Source organism: Nematolebias whitei, chromosome 9, assembly GCF_014905685.2.
Source record: "Nematolebias whitei isolate Nwh7 chromosome 9, NemWhi1, whole genome shotgun sequence".
In the NCBI taxonomy this organism is placed as follows: Eukaryota; Metazoa; Chordata; class Actinopteri; order Cyprinodontiformes; family Rivulidae; genus Nematolebias; species Nematolebias whitei.
Genome location: NC_056506.1, coordinates 34,821,338 through 34,837,439, shown reverse-complemented (window position 1 = coordinate 34,837,439; position 16,102 = coordinate 34,821,338). Strand labels below are relative to the sequence as shown.

At 40.3% G+C, this 16,102-nt stretch overlaps 2 protein-coding genes across 2 annotated transcripts in view; both read right to left on the bottom strand.

Annotated features, from left to right (window-relative positions):
* ndufa13 (NADH:ubiquinone oxidoreductase subunit A13) overlaps positions 1–1,508 on the bottom strand; it is a 5,250-nt gene extending 3,742 nt beyond the window's left edge. The window contains exon 1 of the mRNA XM_037681705.1: positions 1,350–1,508. Coding sequence (XP_037537633.1) covers positions 1,350–1,443 — 94 coding nt within the window. The 5' untranslated portion in view covers positions 1,444–1,508. The remainder of the gene's footprint in view (positions 1–1,349) is intronic.
* A 4,164-nt stretch (positions 1,509–5,672) lies between these two features.
* The window catches only part of LOC119414603 (transcriptional repressor p66 alpha), a 27,038-nt gene continuing 16,608 nt past the window's right edge, over positions 5,673–16,102 (bottom strand). The window contains exons 5-11 of the mRNA XM_037681704.1: positions 15,774–15,851; positions 15,549–15,668; positions 15,072–15,269; positions 7,589–7,847; positions 6,766–7,193; positions 6,443–6,692; positions 5,673–6,014 (exon numbers count right to left, since the gene is read on the bottom strand). Of these exons, the coding sequence (XP_037537632.1) occupies positions 5,875–6,014; positions 6,443–6,692; positions 6,766–7,193; positions 7,589–7,847; positions 15,072–15,269; positions 15,549–15,668; positions 15,774–15,851 (1,473 nt within the window). The 3' untranslated portion in view covers positions 5,673–5,874. The remainder of the gene's footprint in view (positions 6,015–6,442; positions 6,693–6,765; positions 7,194–7,588; positions 7,848–15,071; positions 15,270–15,548; positions 15,669–15,773; positions 15,852–16,102) is intronic.

Genomic DNA, 16,102 nt, shown 5'->3' with positions numbered 1-16,102 from the left:
TTAAAGACCTGAAATATTTCAGTTGGTGTGCAATGAATCTGAAATATATGAAAGTTTCATTTTTATCATTACATTATGGAAAATAATGACCTTTATCACAATATGCTAATTTTTTGAGAAGGACCTGTATGATCAGTTTTCACTAAACACCAAGACTGGGCAGCTGTGGATGAGTGGCTAGAGCAGTCGTCCTCCAATGCAAGAGTTGGGGGTTCGAATCCACCAGTAGTCACATGCCAAAGTGTCCCTAGGCAAGACACTTGAACCCCTCATAACCTCCGATGTGTGCATGAATGTGATCTAATGCACTGATTAGTATTTTTAGAATGATTTGTTCAATTAGATTAGTACAGCTCTAGTAGAGTGCTGTGTGAATGGGTACATGAGGGCACGGATTGTGTTGTAAAGCACTTTGAGTAGCTTGATTAGATAAAAAGGTGCAATACAAGTACAGACCATTTACCAAAATCTGACTTCATTTTAAGTTAAATATAGGCCTCTAGAAAAAAAACCTGAATTAGCTGTAAAAAGACTTTTTCCCTATTCTAAATTACTGGTAAATGATATTCCTTTTGACTTCATTGAAGTTTGTAGCTGTGTCCCTTCTTAGCCTATAAGCTGCTCTTGCATGTTTCTTTTACACGGAGTGAGTGAATACACCCCACAAGAGGAGTCTGGTTCTGCTGGAGTTTCAGTCTTAGTTGAAGGGATCGTTTTCTTCTCCACTGTCATTTGTGCAGGAAAAAAAAAAACATTTTGTGTGAGTGAATTGGTAATATATAAATACATGAACAAAATGTAAGCTTTTCTTTACATGACACATTTTGTGATCTCTTGACAGCGAATAAAAGGCGTTTGTACTCCTAGATATTTGACTCGGTTCAACCTTTATTTTTCTTCTGTCACCGATTACACTGAGCACAAATTTAAGAATTAGACCAAGCAAGCCAGCTCAACTACGAACAAATGACGGATATGCTAATCACACGGTCTGTGTGCAGTAGTAAACAACATCGCTAGCTGCTAGCAAGTAGCCTCTGCTGCTAGCAGCCAATTCGTTTAACAGCTTCAACATTTTACAGACTTAAATGTGCATTGTTATACAACACAGTTCTATTTCGTATAAGCTTCGCCCTTTAAGTCTGTCGCTGATGGGTTTATCCCGATATGCGTAGCATTGCACTGATTTTTTTGTTTATTTAAGTGACAGGTAAGAGCTTGAAGTAGTCAAAGCACTTGGCTGAGTTTAGTGAGTTCAGTTCGACTGGTTAGCGTGATGAAGAGCCGCTGTTAGCTCCCCTCAGCTGTGTCTCTGTCGGTGAAAACAGGTGTACGAGTGGTGGATGTACCTGAAATTCCGCGCGTTGGTAAATTTCTCTTGTAATCAAAGGGAGCGTAGCCTCCCTTAGGAGGCATGTCCTGTTTCACCTTGGAGGCCGACATCTTTCTCAGAGCAGGCCCCCTCCACTGCAGCCTGTTGTGACGTCACCCAGGGAGACTTCTTCTTTGGGTCTAGATTTTATGACGCACTACAGCGCCCCCAGAAGTCCGGATATGGTATTTTAATGCACACCCAAGACTCGTTCTCTAAGCTCTTTACATTTTATCATCAAAATAATTCACAAAACCTAATAAATTCGTATTTTTTTTACAGACTGTTAAAATATATTAGCTTGAGTGACTAGTGGTATTGAATGGTCATTTTAATTAGACGTTACCGAGAACATCCTTTTGCTTTTCCCAGGGGTCAAAACAGTGAGTCATCCTCCTCCATCTCGCTCTGTCCTCTGCATTCTCACTCCAACTACATCCATGTCCTCTCTCACTGTATCCATATAGCTCCTTTGTTTTTTCCTGGCAGCTGCATTTCTAAGATCTAACATCACCCACTGTCCCTCTTCTGGACAAGTCCAAACCATCTCAGTCTGGCCTTTCTAACTTTATCTCCCAGTTGTTCAACCTGTAATGATCTCCAGCGATGTTCAGTCAGGTCATCTGAATGTTGTTGTTATTTTCCTCCAGAAAAAAGAAACCTCCAGATGATCTGACTGAACATTATACCTGGATTATTGAGCATGAACTTTGGTCTCTGATGATCTCATTCCTAATCTTACCCATTCTTGCCACTCCTAAGGAGAACCTCGACATCTTCATTTCTGCCACTTCCAGTTCTTTTTCCTATCTTTTTGTCAATGCCTTCGTCTCCAGAAGGCATCGTCCTGCTCATTTGTGACCTCTGCTCCTTGTATCCTCACTGTTCCATCGCTCTCCCTCTCATTCACACACATGTACTCTGTCTTACTATGGCTGATATTCATTCCTCTTTTTTCAAGTGCATACCTCTACCTCTCCAAGTTCTCTTCCACCTGTTCCCACCACAGATCACGTCATCTGCAAACATCAATGTCCACGGGGATTCCTGCCTGACCTCATCTGTTAATGAAAACATGTTGAGACGTTAACAATACTTTTTCATCTTATTCCATCCATCCATCTTCTGTCACCTATCAGTGGTCTGGTCACAAAAGCAACAGGTTCAGGAGAGAAGCCCAGACATCCCACTCCTCAGTAACTCCACAACTTCTCCTTGGTATCACTTGGCATTTCTAGTCCAGAGAGAATATGAGGCATAAACCAGCCACTAGGGAGTACAAGCTAGTGTATCTTGTTCTCACATATTTAGGGTCCACTGTTCAGGAAATTGTAGAATGTGGTAAAGAGGTGAATAAGTTTCAGGAGTGATTTGTGACTAAAAGCAAAGCCAAAATGTTAAGACAGGTTACGATGATGGAGTCCATGGCATTGACAAAAAGACAGGAGAAAATAACTGGAAGTGGCAGATAATGAGGAGGTTCTCTTTGGGAGTGACATTGATGGAGAAGATTCGGAATGAGATCATCAGAGGAAGACAGTTAAGAGTGGGCAGGCCAAGATGGTTTGGACATGTCCAGAAGAGGGACAGTGGGAAGGATGCTAGAAAAACAGCTGACTCAACAAAAAACAAAAAATAAGGTACAAAGATATATGGATGGAGGTAGGTGGAGTGAGATGGACGAAGACTCACTGAGGTGACTCCTGAAGAATGAACTGAAAGAAGACTGAGGTTTTACAGTACAAATCTGGATCTGGCTCAGGGCTTCCTCTTTGTGGGGTGTGTCCAGAAAACCTCCAAAGGGAAGCGTCTTAATCAGATGCCCGAACCACCTTAACTGACTCCTTTCAATGTGGAAGAGCAGCGGCTAAACTTTGAACTCCCCTTATTTCTAAAGCTTAGCCTGACCACCCAGAGAAGTGATCATTGCAGCAACTTGCATCCAGTATCTCATGCATGTGATCGTAGGTGAGGAGCGGATCATACAGACCTGCATCCAGAGCTTTGTCCTTTGACTCAACTCCTTTATTACAACAGGCCAAAGAAACATCCTCCTTGAAGAACAAAGCCCCAGTCTTTCAATCCATCTACCGTTCCATGCTACCATTACTCATGAAGACCCCATATACTTTGACTCCTCTGCTCTAGGCAGACTCTTCTCTAACCTGGTCAGAGCATCGCGCCGTTTTTGGGTTGAGAATAATGACATCTAAAACATAGGAGGTAACTTATCCAAGGATACCCAGATTTTTTGTTTTATGAAGAGTTAAACGCTCACTGGTGAGAGGTCCAGACAGCAGGCAGGCCAGTTCAGCACCTACATTATTCTATTACGAAGCCATGCTGTCATAATGAATGCTAGCACCGTCTTGGTGAAATATGCAGGCCTGCTCTGAAAAAGAGGTCACGTTAATGGGAACACGTTTTAAAATTTGTATACACATTGCTTTTTGGATTGTGCCTTTTTCCAGATGTGTAACCTGTCCATACCAGAGGCACTGATGCATCCTCATACCATCAGAGAGGCCAGTTTTTGAACTGATAACGGGCATTACGTTCAGCATCTTATGCAAATATCTATATACCGGTACATTTTCCCCTAAAAAACAGTGGGAATGCAGACAATCCAAAGCAGAGTTTGGTTTCTCTACTTGGTTTTGCTTCACTAAATCACTAACTCTGGTATTCATGCCTCCACATAAACTAGCTGCAAAATAAACTTGGGACTGTGTACAAACATATTGAAGATGTGCAACAGACAGATGTGAAAATAAAAAGGCTTAAAAAAAAACAAAATCTGTTTTGCCGTTTGTTCTTGAAAACCTTTTACCTCGACTTGTTTTGCTTTGTTCGAACTGAATAATGGCATAATAATGTGTCGAAATTTAGCAGCTCTATAAAAAGCATTAAGATTATTTAGGTTAAACTGGCAGCATCGCATTGAAAACATTTGATTACAAGTAAAATCTGTGCATTTTGTCAGCAGTATAAAATTTTAGAGTTAACTAAAATAATGCAACTTTTTTATACTTTAAGCGAATTGTATTGAACCAGTCAAGTTTTTTTTTAAGTTATAGGATTATATGTTGAACAAAAACAAAGTTTAGCTCTTGAAATTTCCCTACAGTATCTGTCAGGTTACAAACACGCAGCTGCCAGTCAGATGGCTGTTTATCATCTTAACCATCTTTTGATCCATTAATAGTTTATAATAATTTAGCCTTCTGTGTTTACTTGTTTTTTTTTTTTTTAGTACATCATTAAAACCATGGTCTTGATACACAATAAAAAAACCACTCAAATCTTCATCAAAATTTGTCATGACAGTATAATTAGGAGTCGATTGTTCCAAGATTAATTTAATAAAGCCCACGAGCAAGAAATGAAAGCAGATATTTAAAATTTATATATTTTTTTATTATTTCTTTAGGAGCTAGGAAAAAGTAAACCAAATAAAGTTTAACATAACGTTGACAATGTAATTAAGATTATTGGAAAGCAGTGAAATTATGCAACATGGTGAGGAATTCATGTTGTGTTTGGGTGATCCAGAGTTGCCGGTTAAATTTTATTTTTTTCAGGAAACTGACTCGTGGCTGCATTTATCCTGGATTATGGATGAAAGTCAGAGGCAAAATCCCTGCTCCAGTGTGGCAAAATCAGCTCCTTCTGAGTTTGTAAATTCTCAGTGATGACGCAACAACCAAAATAACCTTACAATGTTGACATATTATAAAATAAGCAAATTACAGATGGTAATTACAGATGAGTTAAGCAATGACACCGTGCTTTTTCAAGCTAAGGTGCAAAACGGGTGTGAGAGTAGGCATGCTGTTAAATAGGAAAACAAACAAAAAAAGGGTGAATTAACTCTTAATCGGTGGAAACCACATTATACTGAGTGATTTTAACATCAGTCCAAAACAAAATAACTTACTGCAAATGCAAAATAAAGTCAAACCTTTAACTACACAGGTGATGTAATGAAAATTTTACAACTTGGTTACTTTATTTTATACCTAAAATAAATGTTTTTGTTGAATGTGAACTCTTGCGTTAGAACTATAAGCATTCAAGTGTCAAAATATCGAGTCCATCTGACCCACATATTGGCAGAAAAGGCGAAAAAGCCTAAAAGAGAGTATTCACTTTTAAACATGGTACTCACAGCAGACGCTACGTAGCCTCTTCTCACACCAATTAATGACTCAGTCTGGAGGACAGAGCTCCAAGGAAGCCCTTCAAGTATATATATATTTTGTTCCTTTATCCCACTAAAATCAAAATGGTTTCTGCATTATTACCAAAACAGTGAACTTAAAAAAAAAACAAGATAAATGATAAAAACTAAAACATAAAATTATACAAAAAAGGTACTTAGGGAACGTTTCTCCACTTAAGGATCATAACTGCTTAAAAGTCCTGCAGGGGGCGCTGTGGATCTTATTACTGGAGATGAGGAACTTGGACATGAATTCTGAACAGAGGAGCCTCGAACCCCATTATTTCCACGTGTTTGCAGCCTGGGAGATTGAAGAACGGGAGGGGATCATGTCCAGCAGGTACTCCCTCTGACGAGCGTCCACGGTCGCTGAGGTCTTGTGACCTGTCAGGCTGGGGTTCACATAGGCCATAGTCACACCTGGAAACGCAACAGAGCAGCCGATCAGGCTGTGCAGCAAGCTGCTTGGTGCATAAATGCTTACTGAGTGGAGAGAGGAACAACGTCTGTAAAAACTGAATGTACCCATGTCTTCAAAACACACAGACATAAAAAGAACAGCGTTACTACTCTACATACACCCGGGAAGAATGTGAGAACACCAAACCAAGGAACTACAGTGGGAAAACAAGGATCAATTCCAGGAAAAAGACTGGAGAGAAGGGTTGCCTTGTCCAAAAACATTTCCTTTTACGTCCTCTTTTGTTTTAAATTAGCCGATCTTAAAATAATAAAAAATGAAGAATTTTGCGTTAATGTGTTTTCGAGGATTGCTTTGGGACCAGACAGGAATTGATAGAGAGGAGATGTCAGGCGCCAGAGTTGAACTGGTTTTAATGCGCGTCTACCTGCGCTGCTGTTGCTCTGCTTCTTCCATGCAGTGGATGAGGCACTGCCTCCGCTGACATTCTTGCCGCCGCCGATCCCACTGCTGCTCACCTTTGAACTCTGCACAGAGCGATGGGAAACGTGGGCATGCTTACCTGGCCGGCTGACCAAGGCTGCGGCTGCCACTGCACTTTGCAGCTGGGAGGAGGACGAAAAGGAGTGGGGGACCCCCCTTACACCTAAAGATGAGACGCCATGGGACAGACGGCCCTGCGGGGAGTTTAGAGACAATTTACAAAGCTGTTGACTCAAAAAAGTTTATCCTAAAAAGAAGGAAAGAAACCTTTCCAACCTGCTTGATGGAGTGATGATGAATGATGTTGGCTCCTCGGCTGGCCTGGTGGTGGTGCTGAAGGGACGGCACTCTGGCCTGCTTTAGCTGCTGAGATACCAGCTGCTCTGCCTTCAGTGACGAAGCAGCAGATGAAGAGGATGACGAGGTATTGTGAGTAACTGATGAGGATGACTGCTGAATAATACGCTGCTCTATTTCTTGCTCCTGCTGCAGTGCTTTGACAAATGCCGCTTTCAGCCTATTGGTATGCTCAGCTTTTAAAGCCTTTTTCTGATTGGACGACATGCAGTCTTCACAGAGCACTGTCCCGCCTTTAGCCTTGTCCTGCCTCCAACGACAGGTGAAGTCAGTATTGCATTGGGTGCAGATGAAAGGGTCTCTGATGAAGGTTTTTGACAGTGGTACACCTGTCTTTCCTGGATAGGGGGAAATGAAAAATATATTTAGCAAAAGTAAAAATCAAAAAACAATTAATGAAGAGGGAAAATGCATTCTGACATCCTAAAACATTATTGAACTAAAGATAGAAAATTTAGCTCATCGAAAATGCCAGGAAGACACAAAAGGTTGTCAAAACAACCGCCGTCTATATTCATCAATTAAAATTCAATATTCTATCAAATAATTGAAAAAAAAAAAAATCTAGAAAATTTCTAAATTAGTCTCAAAGTTACTTTGCTCCAAATATATTCAGTTTATGGTGAACAAAACCATTTCCATTTATCCTTTAATAGCTTACTAATCTAATTTAAATAGGATAACATAAAGACATACCACAGCAACTGTATAAATAAAAAAAATAAAAAAATACCTCTATGGATGGTATCAAGCAGATTCTGGACCACCTCCTCCAGCCCCACCAGGTAGATGAACTCGTTATTAGCTGCTGAGGGCAGAAAGTTGAACTCTGGGGCAGGTGGCTTGGGTGGAGGGATCTCCAGGAGGGTCTTCTCAAGTTGTTTCCGCAGGGCGAGTTTAGCTGCTGCTTGGCGGCTGGCTGGAGAGTCATTAACGCTAACCACAGACACGCTGCTTCCTGAGGAGGAGCCCTTCAAACCACTTTGTGAGGCCTTTGAAAAGAAGGCGAGACAAGAAAAAACACGAGTTCAGATAATCATCCAGATAGGTTCTGAACAATACAATAAACGTCCAATAGCTATTGGTGTTGAACTACAAAGAGTGTTTATGCTATCAAAAAAATTATTAAATGTGCAGCTATTATATTATTTATATATTTTTGTTTATCTGTCCCTCCAGTGAATAACAGTTAAAATCAAAACATTTTTCATTTTAGTAATTCATGCTTTGCAATTTGTTTAACGTTTCTACCACAAACCTGTCTGGGCACGCTACACAAACTAGCAAGCATTGCTAAATCTAGCAGATTTGCATGACAACCTGAGGTTTTCATGTTATTTTACATTGTCCCTTTTAAATAAAGATAAATGATCATAACACATAATTCTGGAGTCCAATTTCAAGCAAGATTTAACCATATAGTTGCCTGAAGTATTGCTGTAATGTTCAAATAAAAGGAATTCATGCATCATAACTAAATTTCTCAACAGTCCTGCTTTCCTTTTATTTTTGCGTTGGAAAAAAATACTCTTGAATTGCAAAAGTCAGCATAAATTTTGAGTAATCTTAAGTAAAAATATATGATTATCCTTTTAAGAACAGAAATTACAGTAATGCTGATAATCTAACCTTTGTGCTAATCCAACTTCTCAGGTTACAGACTTTACGTCAGCTGCTTAGGATGCTCTTTAAATCACACTCCAAATATTATCTCCACTTTTTGCCAATCAGTTCTCAGAAAAAAGTTGGTAATTGGTCACAGAGCCATATTTACCCTCGCAGTAAAAGTCAGACCACGTCATGAACAGAAGTCTGTTGGAGTCAGCCTCCCCACCATCACAGACATCTACACCTCCAGATACAGGAAGAGACTGAGGAACAGCTTCTACCCTGAAGCTGTTAAGAGTCATAAATCCCTAACTGGGAAAATCACTGTAATGCCACTTTATTTGGACATTTGACACTTTATCTGTGCTGCTGAATTCTTACCCATCTGCTCACAACGGACTCATGTTCAGGCTGCTGTTTAATACACCAAATTATATTGCTGTTTAGCATATATCTTAGATCCTTGTATACCGTTTCTTTTTATACGTTATATTCCTTTTTTTTGGGGGGGGGGGGGGGGGGGGGGGGGGGGGTTGTTGCTATTTTTGAGTGTAACTGGGACCTTGGGTACACAATTTCTTTCCACTTCATGTACCACATGTGATGCGAATGACAATAAAGAACCTTGAACCATGACTACTGCCCTGGTCTTGGCATCTCTGAAAGAGTGATCGCTGGCCTGGAGATGAGTGTAAACCAGAGTCTTGGCCTGATGATGTTGCTCTTCTGTGCTGGGCCATCCTTTTGGCCAGTGGCTGTTTAGTTTCCCCAATGTAAGATGGTCTTTCAGGGATGAAGATGTTCATTTCCTTGATAGAGAGGAACGATGGTTTGAGAGAGGAGTAAAGGAAGCCATCTTTGTGAAAAGAAACCGTCCATTATTAAAGAGGGGCAGAAGCCTTTGTGTTCAACTGTCCCCCTCTTACAATGCTGTTATTGCTAGTATCACTCAGCCCCCTGCGAATAGCGAGCGGCCATCAGGGTGCTAACGAGCCAATGTTAGGATGATGATCTTCTTTTAGCATGTGAACAGCTAGTTTTGAATGTCAACAACAAACTGGTCGATCCACTATGATAAGGTGCTATTCATAAGACTGAGCTGAATACAGCTCCTCAGACTGAACAAGTCTTTCGGATGAAAGATGAAACGTATCTACAATTTAAATTTTTTTGAACCGACCCAGAGGACCCGACAACTTTTTTAGATTTTCTACCTGGATTATTGAGCATGCATCAGGATATTCATAACCCTTCTGCAGAAACACACTTTAAAGTTTTCAAACTACCATTTTAAATGAGATATGAACAATCAGTATGGAGATATTCCACCAAGTCTTAAAATCATCACACAACTTTTGTCGTCTTGGCAACCAGCTGGCACTTTAATGAAACAAAAAAGTTTAAATCATTTGAATATTTGTGTTTAAGGTCACTTTTCATCCTTTTATGAAAACAATGTTACATATATATATATTTTTAGAATATTATAAACCGGAGGTGTGAAAACTCGCGTCATTTCCAAACAGCAGCTGTTTAAACTGCACACACGCATGATAATCGTGTGGTAGATGCTACACACGTAAAATAATTCACTAATAACCGAGCTCCTACAGCAGCAGTCATGTCTGGACGAACATGTGGCTTTGTTAGCAGTTCCAGTATAAACAAACAGGAGCAGCGTATATTAAGGCGCAGCTTGAGCTAGCTTCAGCTAATTTGTATAGTAGCCACTTACCAGGGACAACACTGATATCAGCCTCGCTTCAGAGGCAGCTGGTTTGGAAAAATATTCAAAAAGAGTAACTTGTTTTCTCTTCATTTTTAGTCTTGAGCACTGCCAATCCTCTACTGCTGCATGCGTTTCTCCACTTCCGTCAATACAGTTCTAACTTGTTCCCGCGACATTCCCAGCCAATCATACAGGAGCAGCTGAATAAGGAACCAATCACAAAGCAGTGAGCTGCGTGAGCTTTAGCTCAGCCAATGGCTGCGAGTCTCATTGAAACGGGAGGAAAGGGGCGGGGAGCAACAGAGGAGTAGTGGAGTTTGCAAAAACAAAAAGAAAAAGCGCTGCATAACAGACCCTACAAGCTTAACATACATGACATGTTGGATTATTGTGACTGCCTTGATGATTAAGGTTTAAGGTTTCTTTAGTGTCATTCGCGCCTCGTGTGGTACATGTGGTGGAACGAAATTGTGCACACAGTGTACCAGTTACATCCAACAAAAGCATAAATTGTAAAGAAAAACAGTAAGAGCTAAGATATTAACTAAGAAATACGCTAAACTAAGAATACACTAAGCACTAATAGTACAAAAACAATACATTAAACAACCGCAGCACAAACATTTGTGTGAGCAGATGAGTACAAATGAACAGCAGCGTGAAATAAATCAGCAGCATAAGATCAGCAACATGGATAGTCAGCAGCACATATCAACAATCAAGTGTAATTACAGTGATTTTTTTTTTCATCACAGTTGTTCCTCAGTCAAGTGGTTCTCTACACTTAATGCTCCTCAGCCTCCTTCCTGAGGGGAGCGGGGCAAAAAGTGAGTGTGCTAAGTGAGTGGGGTCCTTCATGATTCAGGTGGCCCTCTTCCTGCATCTAGAGGTGTAGATGTCTATGATGGTGGGGAGGGTGACTCTTTTCTTTCTGCAGCTGTGCAGCCTCCATGCCACACGTTGATGCTGGAGCACAGGATGCTCTCCACTGCACACCTGTAGAAGGAGGTGAGGACTGAGCTTCCCAGACCAGCTCGTCTCAGCCGCCTGAAGAAGTAGAGTCTCTGATGAGCTTTCTTGATCAGGCTGGTGGTGTTGTTGCCCCAGCTGAGGTCATCATTGAGGTTCACACGCAAGTACTTGTAGCTGGAGACCACTTCCACCACGTTACAATATGACAGCCTGGATGGGTAGGTGCACAGTCATATGTGAGCAGAGTGAACAGGAGAGGGCTCAGCACACAGCTATGAGGAGAGCCAGTGCTGAGGGTTATGGTGGAGGAGAAGTTGTAGCTCCTCGCAGACTGAGGTCTGTTTGTTAAGAAGTCCAGGACCCAGTTGCAAATGGAGTGGTTTAGTCCTAGTGCCCATCAGGGTTTGGGGGATCATGGTGTTTAAGGCAGACGTGAAGTCCACAAAGAGCATACGGGCGTAGGAGTCCTTCAGCTCCAGGTGAGTGAGAGCAGTGTGGACCACAGAGGAGATGGCGATCTCTGTTGATTGGTTCTCACAGTATGCGTACTGGTGAGGGTCCTCGCTGATGTTGATGATTGTTTTGATGCGGGTCATGACAAGTTTTTTGAAGCATTTAGCGACTATCTGGGTGAGGGCTACTGGTCGGTAGTCATTCAGACCAGTCACTGTAGAGCTCTTTGGAACTGGGATGATGGTGGCAGTCTTCAGGCAGGTGGGAACTGTTGCCAGGGTGAGGGAGGAGTTAAAGACGTCGTCTGGCACCCGTCGGCACAATCTTTCAGCACCTTCCCCAGGATGTTGTCTGGGCCAGTTGCTTTGTGAGAATTAATCCTCCAGAAAGTACTCCTCACTTCAGCCGAGGTCATGCTGAAAAATTCCTCTTCCGGTGGTGAGGTGAGTCTGGTGCTAGGTGGTCTGTTCGGGTCGTCAAAACGTGCATAGAACTTGTTGAGGGCATCAACAAGTTCTATGCACGTTTTGACGTGCCCATCTGCCTTTTTAATCTATTATATCCTTAATACCCCTCCACATGGGTCTTGTGAGGTGAATTGACCCTGGATCAGTGATGATAGTTTGATCTTGTTCCTTGATTTTTACAAGGCATTCGACACAATTGAACATGCTTTTTTGTTAGAGACTTTAAGGTTTTTGGGTTTCATTTTGTGGATTAATTATGTTTTATAATGATATCTATAGCTCAGTCCCTTTAAATCCTGGACTCACTTCTACATTTAAGATCCAGAAAGGCATTTGTCAAGGTTGTCCTAGTTCCCCAAATTTGTTTATATTGACTACTCAATTACTAGTCCTTCAAATGAATATTCCCGAGTTGCAGGGAATTAACATTTTTGATAGAGAATACAAGATTAGCCAATTTGCTGATGACATAATTTTTTTTGAAAAATGATTTAATGGTTGAAAGAGCCCTTAATATAATTTTGTTATTCTCTAGGGCTTCAAGTCTAGGACTTAACATTAACATGTGAGATTCTTCCCATTCATAATTGTATTCATAAAAACATTCAGACAATCAGGGTCATACATGAAGTTTAATATTTGGGTGGATTAAGAATGTAATTAGAAGGGAAGATGTTAACATCTCAGATTGCGTAGTAGACATGAAAAACGTCTAAGCCATTGGTTGAAAAAGGAATCCGACTACTTTTGGAAGGAACCTGTTGACTAAAGCAGACAGCATTTCCAAGACTGATTATCCGTCATTCTATGTATCTATCACCACAAAACATAAGGAAAGCCAATTCAATCATTTTTCAGCATTTGTGGAAAAATAAGACTCATTATATTAAAAATTCCCAACAAGTTAAAAAACATGAGAATGGTGGTATTAATGCATTGAACTTTGAAGCCATGGTTGGTACATTTAGGACCAAATGGCTTAAAACAGTTTTACAACAACAAAATTCAATGTGGTTTCATATAGAGCAATCACAGTTGGTAGGAAGTCAACATTTAGAAAAGACTGGTATGAAAAAGGCATAATTTTTGTAAAGGATACCTTCGATCGTCATGGAGACCTTTTAAATTTCCCATCTTTTGTTACAAAATATAACCTTAGCCGCTGTCAAAGATTGTTTTAGAGGCCGAGGAGGGGTAGAAGCAGGGCAGTCGACTCGGGACCCGAAAGTCCCAGGTTCGATCCCCAGCCAATACCACATGTCGTGGTGTCTCTGAGCAAGACACCCAATCCCTAATTGCTCCCCAGGTGCCTACACAACTGCCCACTTCTCCACCTGGGTGTATTCCAGGTGCGATAGAATGCAGAGAACACAGACAGTGATGACAACACATAGCACTTTACTTTACTTTAAAAAGGAATGTAAAGCAATCCCCTTAGCTTTGATTCAATTAATAAAAAATATTATTATACATTCAAAGGTGACTGTTTTGATGCCCACATTAAAATTAAACGACTGTAACTCAGTTGACTTCAAATGCATTAACAAGATTATCAATGAATATATGCGACAAAGGATTTACTGTGATTATAACAAAGACTCCTTCAAGAAACCTCCCAATATAAATCATAGAACCATTATGACTTCTGCTCATTCTAATTTGTCAAACAACCTCCTATGGTGAAGCAGAATCACTTTAAAACAATAAGTAAAATATATCCTGTAGCCATGTTTCTGCAAAGATTTAAAGTTGAGGTTGATTTGTGTGCCTTTTGTAAATCAGAAGAGGAATCCCTCGAGCATTTTTTTTTTCATGTCAGTACTCAAAGTTTTTGGTCAGACATCAGAAACTGGATTAATCTCAAACTTAACATTCCTTCTTTTGATGCTGATGCCATTTAATTTTATGTGGATAACCTAAGCTCAGCTTTCTCTGATGCCATACACATAGTTGTACTTATAGCAAAGTACCATATCCACTGTAGTAAGTGGAAGGATAATAATAAGTTTCCTTCCTGTTTTATGAACTAATTTAAGTCATACTATTCTTCATTAAGTAGATTAAAAAACTGGAAAACTGCTAGAATCATCTCACAACAGATATCTAAAAACGTATTGCTTTAAGTTTCTCATATAGTCTTGCTCCTTTGTGTTTTTATTATTTTTTATCTTTCATTATTTTGTAAAACCCGCTATCTTGTAAAATGTAGTTATGACACCCTTCACGAGAGTTTGTATTTGTATCTTTTTGCAGTGTTCTGTTGTTCTATATTCTGTTGTTAATAAAGTTCTAAAAAACAAAAAACACCACAAGTTAGCAGTTAAAAGCTGCTAACTTTCCAGGTTTAGTTATTCAAAATGGCATGTGACTAACCGAGAATCATTTTCATAATAAACAGCCCTTGACTAGCCTAACTAGGTGAACTTATTTTATTGCAGACATGACATTTTTCTGTGGTACTCTTTGAATATAACGTGCAGACAGGTGAATTTTTCTCAATTTTTTTTTGTCTTGCAATAAATGTGCCAAACTACCAAGATGTCAGCTTGATACCTAGAGTTTTCTAATCTCTCCCCCCTCCCCAAATAAACGACTGAGCTGAAGCCATTTTACTCATAACTTTAAAATAAACATATGCGCACGTTCATGATATTCCAACACCACGCTCGGATGATACGTTAGGGATGACCCTCAGCTTGAAGGCATTATTGAGCATTTTAGCTCTATAACTGTAAAACAGACTGAATTGTAAACATTTTTGAGTTGGCTGAAAATTTGTGATACAACAGATTCATTTCCCATGTGCAAAGTCAAGTTTTGCTGTACCCCATTACTTATAAATTTTAAATGAATTTGTGACAAAACTCAGCATTTTATATTTTGTATTTTGTGATTACATTTAAATTAAACTTTGATCTTGAATTAAATGTATGGAAAACGATGACAATTTTTTTTAAAACAAGGAAGGTACACTGTGAAATACCAACCAGCGCGTTTGCACTACTGCCGACTCTGATGAGGCCTGACTGGACCATCCCTCTCTGGCTCTGGGCTGCAGGGGCTGAGGTCCTGGGGCCCAACAGCAGAGGAGGTGGTCCTGATCCTGAACCCCCAGTGGCAGCCAACTGCTGCTGCTGCTGCTGTTGGCGGAGGGCCTGGATCTGCTGTGGAGACACAGAGATGGGCTAACCACGACAATGAGAGGGATGATGCGGAGTCGCATCACAAACAAAGGAAGTGGAGGACAAGGGGAAGGACATCAAAAGCACCAAAGCAAAAAGCACACACAGAGACAGAGGTGCAAAAAGAAATAAGTCCCAAATTGTAAGAATTCCTTTGCAAATCTTTTTCCAGACTTAACTGTCAGCAGTCAAAAAATATGTTAATAAAATTCACGTTTAAAAATGTAAACAAATGTAGATACAAGTTTTACTTTTAATACCAACTTTGCTTGCATGACTCACCTGGGCCCCCCTAACCAGAGGTGGCATAATGATCTGGGAGCCATGCTTAGACGACACCTGCTGGCCTCCTCTAACCAAAGGTGGAGGAATGACCGTGCCTGAACTTCTTCCTGTCAGAATCTGAACAGGTTAAAAAAATAAAAATAAAAATCAAACATGTATAAAATTCAGCATGTTTGTGCTTTTGAATCAATAATCTGCACAAATGCATGTGAGAGCACTAACCTGCGGAGAGCCTTTATTGCTTGAAATTGTTCCTCGAATAAGAGGAGGCGGTGCAGAGGAACTGGATAAACCTGAGGGCTGAAAAACAAAAAGAGAAACAAAAGTGACACACGCTGCTCAAAAAATAATCCTAAACCTACTCAGCAATCCAACAACTTGGCCATTCTGCTTCTGCTGACAATTCACACACACAATTTAATGGCTCTTCAAGTCCTTAAGCTTCTCCTATAAAGCAAACAAGTACCAGCTCCTGTATCTGCAGTTCAAAATAGTAGAGTTGCTGTCCACTTACACAATTACAGTCAGAGAGCTGGCTGAAAAACACTAAA